Below are 10,449 nucleotides of genomic sequence, written 5' to 3'. Positions count from 1 at the left end.
TATCTTGAATGTTGAAAAGACTCAAAAGTTTAGAAGTTTTTGACCACACAATCCATACACACATCCCTAAAATGTGTATGACTCGTGAAAAATGTGGTCCAGTATATATAAATCCCAGTATACGATCTATGGCCCCACAATGCACTACATATGATCAAATCTCCACCATCAATCTGCGACGGAGTCATACAAGCACATACATTTTTGGCAAAAGTAGTGAGAAAACACATTATTAGATAGGATCACCTTGGTCTCTCTCTCTATAAATAGCTACGCCGTACTCTTCTCTCTTCAGTTCCAAATTGTGAGAAGAAGAAGAAGAAGAGAAAAGAAAATGGAGAATAATGATCAATACTCAATGATTCTTGTTGAAACTGACATATCGGACCGCTTGACGGTTCCTGAGAGATGGATGGATCTCCTGAGCCCGCTCTTCAACGAAGGCGAAGACGAAGCCACTTTGAAAGCGCTGGATTCGCAAGGATTCTCCTGGGAGTTCCGCTGCAAGCGCCGGGAAGGCAAGTACAAGAAGCCCACTCTTCAGGCCCTCGAGTGGAGACGGTTTGTGGACAACGCGCGGCTCCGAGTCGGAGACAAGATCACGCTGCTTCGACACCCGCCCGATGAATTCCGAGACACGGATTTCATAATCCATGCGGAGACGGTATCTATGTCCACCTATACCTTTTTCTAATGATTATTTAAAGTTTCTTCTTTAAAAAATCATCAAACAAGCAATTTACAAATTTTATATAATTTTATTTATTCCTTTTTATATATGTGTGTGTGTATGCTCAATTGCTGATTGGAAAGCCAATAAGCTAAGGGGACTAAATAAAGTGATATATTTGATAGCTTATCACGTGTAATCATTAATTGTTCTCCAGTTCTGTTTGTAATACTGTGTGTCTACGTCTCAATATATATACTTTTGTTTAATATTAAAGAGTTTTGATCATTTTCAAGGCACATCACAGATTCACAGCTTGTTATGCTTTCTACTGTTTGATATCGTCTTTCATTAAGAAATTAGCCAATCTACATATGATATATAAGATATAATTATGCTTGATCTTCCTGAGCTATACATAATTAACCCTATATAGACTCTTCCCAGATGCTGAGATTCAACAAATGGAGAAGAACGAATACTCAAAGGACATGTTTGGTTTGTAATATTAACTCAAACAGAATGGAAAGTGAAATTGACCATATTACCCTTTTCATAACTTTACCAACTTTCTCTTCTTTATCACTACCCCTTTAGTCTTCTTCTCAGCGTGGACTGGTACAATAAAACGAGGTGAACTAAAATTGACTTTAAACCATGTTTCTCAATAAAACTTCAAATCCATGGTCTATTTAGGAGAATAATCTGAGGGCCCAATTTTTTTTTTCCCTTTCATTGTGTATAGTGCACCAAAAACCAGTTTCAATTTTTTTGGATCTTTACCGGCTAATCTCCCTTACTGGATTGGATGACCATATTGCCCTCTTTCAAAGAAGGCTCAAACGAGGTTCAAGTGGGCGTTTTGGACGGGTTGGGGTTATATTGGGAATTTTGCTGCGCTATTCAAACGGATGGATTTCGTTTGTGTCCTATTTTTAAAGGCTGTGATGGTTGGCTTCAATTTGTGAGAACTACAGAGGGCTCAGAGTTGGTGACAAAATCACTCTTTACTTGAAAGACAACATATTTAGAGAGACTAAGTATGTTATTAGGGCTCAAAGGTTGTATGGTGATGGTTATTGGATTGACATTGGCATATAATTTATTAAGTTCTTCTTAATAATAAAAATAAAATAAATTATATGGGGTTGGAATAGAAAATTACGTAGTTATAATATAAGTGAATTGTTTACATACACGTTGGCTCTTGTCAGTTATTGAGATATTTGTAAAATATCATATTTCTAATGAAATATATGTCTTGTCATCCGTGCTCTCTCGCCTAATTAGTGCAAATAATATTTGCATCCACATTTTAGTCCCTAAAAGTTTTAAAACAATTGGTTTTGGCTTTTCTTTTCTTTTTTATTTATTTATTTATAAATATTGAAGGGTATATGATGCCAATAAGGATTGAACTCACCAACTCCACTTTGGTAGAATTATCACTTGACCAACTGGGGATTGAAGTTGAACCATGTCATCACATTCGTTGAATTTATTCATGATCGCCACACCGAATAATAAAAATAGTAACTGATACAATTTTTACTTCTTGTAAAAATGAACTCGTTAAAACTTCTCGAGAGCAAATCTGAAGAAAAACACATTTTTGATTTATTAGTTAAAAAAAATGAAGAAACAGTTGGTACTAAATCCCCATTGCATGTTTAGTTTTAGTTAGTAATAAAATATTATTATTTCACCTTTCCAAGACTACCAAGACTAAACCTGAACAATTTTATATATAGCATTAGGCCAATGCCCACATATATGTGGTCTCTTTTTTTTTTCTTTTTTTTTTCTCTTTGCTTTATCATTATACAAATTTTATAAAAAGAAAAAGACGAAAAAGGCAGAGAAATACTAGATTGCATGTGCATTAGAAATAGAAAACTAGGTTTTCCCAGATTAAATTATAAAATCTTATTTGGTAAACATGAAGTGTTAGTTTAGGGTTTACATATGTCTGAGCCAAGATTAAAATATAGAGTGCGATGAAATACATACAGAGAATTATTTTGAGACAAGACCGAGGCAAGCGAACTCACACATAGATTTTTTTTTTCTTTTATTGACTGTTTCGTTGGGTTTGTGTATGGAAATTGTTAGGCAAGGGAGATTAGCCAGTAAAGATCCAAAAAAATTGAAACTGGTTTTTGGTGCACTATACACAATGAAAGGGAAAAAAAAAATTGGGCCCTCAGATTATTCTCCTAAGTAGACCATGGATTTGAAGTTTTATTGAGAAACATGGTTTAAAGTCAATTTTATTTCATCTCGTTTTATTGTACCAGTCCACGCTGAGAAGAAGACTAAAGGGATAGTGATAAAGAAGAGAAAGTTGGTAAAGTTATGAAAAGGGTAATATGGTCAATTTCACTTTCCATTCTGTTCGAGTTAATATTACAAACCAAATACATGTCCTTTGAGTATTCATTCTTCTCCATTTGTTCAATCTCAGCATCTGGGAAGAGTCTATATATGGGGTTAATTATGTATAGCTCAGGAAGATCAAGGTGAATTATATCTTATATATCATATGTAGATTGGCTAATTTCTTAATGAAAGACAATATCAAACAGTACAAAGCATTACAAGCTGCGAATCTGTGATGTGCCTTGAAAATGATCAAAACTCTTTAATATTAAACAAAAGTAGTGAGACGTAGACACGCAGTATTCAGCATCACAAACAGAACTGGAGAACAATTAATTATTACACGTGATTAGCTTTCCAATCAGCAGTTGAGCATACACACACACACACACATATATATATATAAAGGCATGAAGCATAAAGGCATAAAGCATACATAAAATAAAAAGCATGAAATTATATAAAATTTGTATATTGCTTGTTTGATGATTTTTTAAAGATGAAACTTTAAATAATCATTAAAAAAAAAAGCTATATAGGTACCGTCTACGCGGGGGGGTTATTCGGGACAAGGATTATGAAAGGCGTTCCTCGGACTTCATTGGCGTGTCGAAGCAGCGTGATCTGGTCTCCGACTCGGAGCTGCTTGTTGTGCACAAACGCTCCCCACTCGCGGGCCTGAAGAGTGGGCCTCCTGTACCTGCCTTCCCGGCGCGTGCAGCGGAACTCCCAGTACATTCCTTGCGAATCCACCGCTCTTAAAGTGGCTTCGTCTTCGCCTTCGTTGAAGAGCGGGCTCAGGAGATCCATCCATCTCTCAGGAACCGTCAAGCGGCCTGATATGTCAGCTGCAACAAGAATCATTGAGTATTGATCATTATTCTCCATTTTCTTTTCTCTTCTTCTTCTTCTTCTCACAATTTGGATCTGAAGAGAGAAGAGTACGGCGAAGCTGTTTATAGAGAGAGAGACCAAGGTGATCCTATCTAATAAAGTGTTTTCTCACTACTTTTGCCAAAGTAACATTAGTATTAGAAAAAAAAAAAAAAAAGTAGTGTTTACTTTCTCTTATTTCGAGCTTGTTCGCCAAGTAATGCACATTAATTGCAACGAAGAAAAGTCTTGATACATTGAAACATTCGGCATTTGTTAAAAATACATTGAAAATGACATGGAAAGAAGATAAAAAATATCATAGATATGAAATTAGAAATTGACGTATTAAACTCGTCAATTTTCTGGTGACCATAAGTCGCTTTTCACAAGAACTTTTGAGGGTTCGTAATTCTCCATTTTTTTTCCTTCTTCTTTTGGGAGAGAGTGTGAATTTATGTGAAAAAGTTGGAGACGCTATTTGACGTTTTAGGACTAAAAAAGTGAGGGTCCAAATTTTATAGTTCAAAAAGTGGATTACAATAGTCCAAATTTTATCATTTAACGTTCATGGTTGAGATTTTGCATGTGCCTAGAAAATTATCAAAGTGAGGGTCCTCTCTTTTATATTAAAGTAGTGACACGTAGACACGCAGTATTCAGCATCACAAACAGAACTGGAGAACAATTAATGATTACAGTGTATAATATATATATATATATATATATATATATATATATATATATATATATATATATATTACACGTGATTCCAAAACCGGTAATTGAGCTCAAACTGTAAAATCTCACTGATAAATGGATACCATAATTAAAGGCATAAAGCATACATAAAATAAAAGCATGAAATGATATAGTTGCAGATAATCAACTGAAGTACAGCCAAAAGATAGGGAATTATATATAAAATTTGTAAATTGCATGTTTGATGATTTTTTAAAGGTGAAACTTTAAATAATCATTAGAAAAAGGTATAGGTGGACACAGATACCGTCTCCGCCGCGGGGGGATTATTCGGGGCAGTGGCGGAGCTAGGAATTGAATTCAGGGGGGACAAAAAAAAAATTAAACAAAATTAAAGATACAAAATATATAATAAAAATATCCAATTTGATAAAATTATTACATATTTCCACGACGGGTTTTTAATTTATCAAAACGATCTATAATGACTTCATTATCAAACACATAGTATGCATCAAAAGATTAGAAAACTCTAATAATAAAAATACAAAATGAGCAATATGAATAATATATTAAACATTTACCTTGTTAATGATAAACAAGAAATGAGAAGAGTTGAAATGAGAAACTAGAAGAAAAAAAAGTGTATGGTTGCTATTTGGAGTTTTTTTTAACATTGAAGATGAAAGAAGACTTGTTAATGAATATTTTTTTGGACTTTTCTCTTAAAAACGCTGCTGTTTGTATTAGAAAAAATAAAAACAAATTTTCGTCCAGCTTGGATTCGAACCTGGGACGCTGCCATGTGCCAAGTATTCCCTTAAGGCTTGACCATTTGAGCTGCAACAACTTTGTGATAATACTAGTGTACCTATTATATTTATTAAGATCTATTATTTAATTTTTTTTAATAATTATAATTAAGCCTATAAATTTTTTTTTTTGTCACGAGCCAGTGGGGACCCGTGCACCCGCTGGTCCCCATGTAGCTCCGCCCCTGATTCGGGGCAAAGATTATGAAATCCGTGCCTCGAAATTCATCGGCGTGTCGAAGCAGCGTGATCTGGTCTCCGACTCGGAGCCGCGCGTGGCGCACAAACGCTCCCCACCCGAGGGCCTGAAGAGTGGCCCTATTGCGGTTGTCGGGCCGGCGCGTGCAGCGGAACTCCCAGAACATTCCTTGCGAATCCACGGCTCTTAAAGTGGCTTTGTTTTCGTCTTCCTTGAAGAGCGGGCTCAGAATATTCATCCAATTTTCTGGAACCGTCAAGCGGCCTGATATGTCACCTGCAACAAGAATCATTGAGTATTGATCATTATTCTCCATTTTCTTTTCTCTTCTTCTTCTCACAATTTGGAACTGAAGAGAGAAGAGTACGTAGCGATTATAGGTGTTTTTGGCTCAATTTATAGACAGCTCGTTAAGATGGCCCTCCATGTTTTTGGTCAATGCTCGGAATTATAATTTTTGAACTTTTGGCTCAATTTACAGTTGGCTCGTTAAGATGACGTATGCATAAGTAGAAGGGTACTAAAAAGTAGAAGATTTATCGACAAAAAGATGGCCCTCCATTTTTTTTTCTCTTCTTTTTCTCACGATTTGGGACTGAAGAGAGAGAGAGAGAGAGAAACGAAGGCGATTTATCGGCTTTTTGTCCAAGTCCTTATTAAAGTGTTTTGACTTTTGCCGTCATAAACCTTAATCAGTCTGTCTATACTAGTACCAAGATGGAATGGTATATACAGTGTCTCTCTTTTTGTTTTTGGTTCCTATCTAGTTGGTTTATTCGGGCCGTCTGTTCCCAATTTTTTTTCTTTTCCATATACACTAGATATGAATCTAATTAGTGTTTATATGTATGTAATAGATAATATATATGTATATATAAATCGCTATGGCCCCACAATGCACTACATATGAATCTCCACCATCAATCTCCGACGGAGTCATGCAAGCTCATGAATAATATAATAACACACTTCAATATAATAATTATCACTACTACAAAAACATTGATTAACAGCGTTTTTTAAACGCTGTGAAATATGATTGAAGGCGTTTTTTGCACGTTGTTGTATCGCATGAGGTTAAAAGTATTCCACAGCGCCTAAAAAAAATGCTCTCTAAAGTGGTGCCACGTAGGAGCCACGTAAGAATTTAGGCGAAAAAGTTTTCACGGCGTTTGTATATAAGTGTTGTCTAATGTTTTTCACAACGTTTGTATATAAGCGCTGTCTATTATTTTCCAACGTGGCATCCACATGTCTTCATGGCGGGTGAGAAGTTTTCACAGCGTTTATATACAAACGCTGTCTATTCTTTTTAAAAGTGTCATCCACGTATCATTTTGGCAGGTGATAAATTTTAAAGGCGTTTACTGTGTAATGTAATTTTTTTTATATATATATAAATTTGAATATTACAATAAATTCATGCACACAGTTTCAATATATATTCCAAAATCCAAAACTAAACATACCAATACGAATTTTTAATAATCCATTCAATAATTTCAAAATCAAATTCTATTATTCGTACTTTGTACCGTATATTTAAACCGAAACATATCAAAGCATGTAAACGAATATTCATGCACCGGAAACACACTCACTTTACATTCACATTTGACGATTTGACTTCCGTGTCCATAAAGTTTATCACCATTTGGTACCATTCTTCTCGATACGCATCTATTGCCTCATCTGTATAACTCTTCAACTTTTCAAACTAATAATATATAAAAACGAGTTGTTTGTGAGTGAAACAATATATTACGTATTGAATATGTGTATTTAAATGTGTACATACCTCTTGCAAACATTTATGAAAATCTCGAATTTCAACAATGTTTTTCATCATCATTGAAACAAAATAGCCACATTCAATTGTCGAAGGTTGTTTCGGTACCTGTAAAAAATATGTTAGACTGAAATATATAGTAATTGATATACTAGTTTAATTGTGCGTATATATACCTTTGGAATTTTTCATGAAAACTGCACCTCAAAATTGCAACTGGTCGTCCCATTGATAGAGTATCCAGATGCTTGAAGTTCTCGCCCTGGATAAGGTTCGCCTGCAATCTGAAGACTTTCTATTGCTGGTAAAGGATCATCATCCGCGGCTATAACTTGCAGAAGCAGCTCAATTCAGAGCGGGTGACAAAAAAAATTAGACAAACTTAGCAAGTAGCAACAAATAAATTTAGATGGTTGCCATTTTTGACGAGGCTCACCTGCTTGGAATCGGTGAATACCTTCCCGCGTCATCGTGCTCCAAATTCTGTGCCACACCACGCACACCCGCTGGTTGTTGCTGAACCCACAGATCCAGTTCCGCAGCTGGCTGTGCCTCGGCTTTAGGTACAGGTATTATTCCTTGGGAATAAACCATAGAAAGCTTCATCTAGAATGAAGCAAATTTCAAACTAGTTCGCACTAGGCCAATCTCGGCCATTCTGATGACATACCCACCGAAACAGCAAACTGAAGTTAAATCCCCTTCAACATATTTAGAATTTCATAAAAACTACAAGCAAGCAAGACACCTACCATATAATTAAAATTTAAAAAAAAAAAACGTAGCTTCTACATGCACACAGACTTGCACTTCATTGGCATGTGGATATTTTCAATCAAATCTATATTTAAAAAATCCATCAAGAGCACTAGGCCAGTCCACACAAGAAAAAGCAAATCTGAATAGAATTTGAAGTGATGGCCTTTTTATGCGTCCCATCGAGGGAGAATATATGCTAGAAAGTCAGCTTGTACATAATTGGCTCTCTTTGTGCCAAGGGATCTAGCGTTAGGATCTACGAAATATAGGTTATAAGAATTAGTAGAGTGTTATTGGGTTAAAATAGAATAGGTAAAGTTGTTGGTCTACGAATAGAACTATCCAATTAGAAGAAAGGTATGCTAATTGTAAGAGAATGGTGGGGAGAGAATGAAGTTCCCTTTTGGGAGAGAGCGGACATTTCATCTTTTTATGTGGCATTCACATTTCGAAACCATCCAATTCCGGTCCAATCGACACATACAATTTCTAGTAACATTTTAATCTACATCTTAACATTTCATCTTCTCGCGAAGATCAATCGCTCTTTTCACTCACTATACTCTCGCCAAAAACTCTCAACCTATCAACACTAAAAACAAACACAGAGAAATCGATAGCGAAATGGAAAGAATAGGACTCACGAGTTTCTCGATCAGAAGATTCCTGTTCTGCAGCTCGAGCCTCAGATGGTTGTTCTCTTCGACCTGTTGCTTGATCGTCGCCTCCGCGGCCTCGACGGCCTTCATGACCTGAAACAGACTGTCGTTCGGATTCTCCGACGCCAACTCGATCAGCGCCGCCGCGGCCGCCGAAGAAGACGACGGCTCGCTCCCTAACCCTAGCCTCATCCCGAAGAATTTCTCCTCAAGCCTCCCATCGAAACCGTGGATATGGAATTGAGATTAGGAAGCTGAGCAAAGAGGGTGGCTACGGAGGCAAACAACAAGTACCACTCAATGGTTGTCAATGGCTTGACATTACTCGACAAAGAGTGAGCGAAGGTGCGTCCGTGGAGAACGTGGTCCAGTATTTGGAGAAATGGAGAAGAAGGGTATATACTCAGATTTAGATTTAGGGTTCTTTTTTTCTAATACTCAGATAAATGGATTGAAAGAATAAACTGCCACATACACAAAAATAAATCCATTTAACTTTTACAGCGTTTTCCCATAACCGTTCTGAAACAAAAACTAACGACATAAAACAAATACAATTAAATTAAATTCTGAAACTTACACGTGTCAAGTTATAATTGTAAATTAACTTTTCACAGCATTTGTATATAAACGCTGTCAAAACTTTTTTTTTCAAACCACGTCTTCTCCACATGGCTTCTTGTAATTCGAGGGAATAAAATGAAAGCGCTTATATATAAGCGCTGTCTTATGTTTTCTACAACGTTTCTCTTCACAGGCCACGTGTCTTCTTACGATTCGACAATAAAAAAATGATATTTTGACGGCGTTTTTTTGCCAAACGCCGTGAATACATGTGCTGTGAAAAGCATGATTTCTAGTAGTGTATTTTTTCCTCGGGGACCTTCATACCATTTCCGGGAAGAACAGACAACCATTCTCGGGGGACGAAAAAAAAAACACTTCAGGAAATAAGCAAAACAAAAGAAGAGAACCTATAGATTTGTTATTCATATATAACATGTTGCCCTATTATAGTAAAGCTCCATAGGAAGAAAAATGATTATATAATAATTATGCATTAATTGGCTAGCCATCAAATCTATATGATTAAATAATTATAGTTATTAATAAAACAAATTCAAACACTTACAAATAACCCAGCAATATTTAATTATAAAAAAAAAAGAAAAGCAACAACAAAGTAACATTAGTATTAGAAAAATAATAATAATAATAAAAAAGTAGTGTTTACTTTCTCTTATTTCGACCTTGTTCACAAGTAATGCACTCAAAGAAGAAAAGTCGTGATACATTGAAACATTCGGCATTTGTTAAAAATACATTGAAAATGACATGGAAAGAAGATAAAAAAAAAATATCATTGATGTGAAATTAGAAATTGACATGGAAAAAAACTCGTCAATTTTCTGGTGACCATATGGCGCTTTGGGTCGCTTTTCACAAGAACTTTTGAGGGTTCGTAATTCTCCATTTTTTCCTTCTTCTTTTGGGAGAGAGGGTGAATTTATGTGAAATACTAATGTGTTAAGGATATATATATATATATATATATATATATATATATATATATATATATCTCGCAGTGAAACACTTTTGGAAAGAAA

At 35.5% G+C, this 10,449-nt stretch overlaps 1 protein-coding gene across 1 annotated transcript; it reads right to left on the bottom strand.

The window, feature by feature from the left end:
• Nucleotides 1–7,100: 7,100 nt before the first annotated feature.
• Nucleotides 7,101–8,300, bottom strand: LOC149386950 (uncharacterized). The gene is made up of 5 exons (XM_089624562.1): nt 8,177–8,300; nt 7,861–8,082; nt 7,628–7,749; nt 7,434–7,532; nt 7,101–7,352 (listed from the first exon to the last, which is right to left on the bottom strand). The coding sequence occupies exons 2-5, from the start codon at nt 7,892–7,894 to the stop codon at nt 7,233–7,235; spliced, it is 375 nt and encodes a 124-aa protein (XP_089480688.1). The 5' UTR covers nt 7,895–8,082; nt 8,177–8,300; the 3' UTR covers nt 7,101–7,232.
• Nucleotides 8,301–10,449: the final 2,149 nt, after the last annotated feature.

Source organism: Urtica dioica, chromosome 8, assembly GCF_054948205.1.
Source record: "Urtica dioica subsp. dioica isolate 48M chromosome 8, U.dioica_male_clone48M_v1_H2, whole genome shotgun sequence".
Lineage (NCBI taxonomy): Eukaryota > Viridiplantae > Streptophyta > Magnoliopsida > Rosales > Urticaceae > Urtica > Urtica dioica.
Note: the sequence above shows the minus strand (reverse complement) of the source record. Positions and strands in the feature narration are given on the sequence as shown.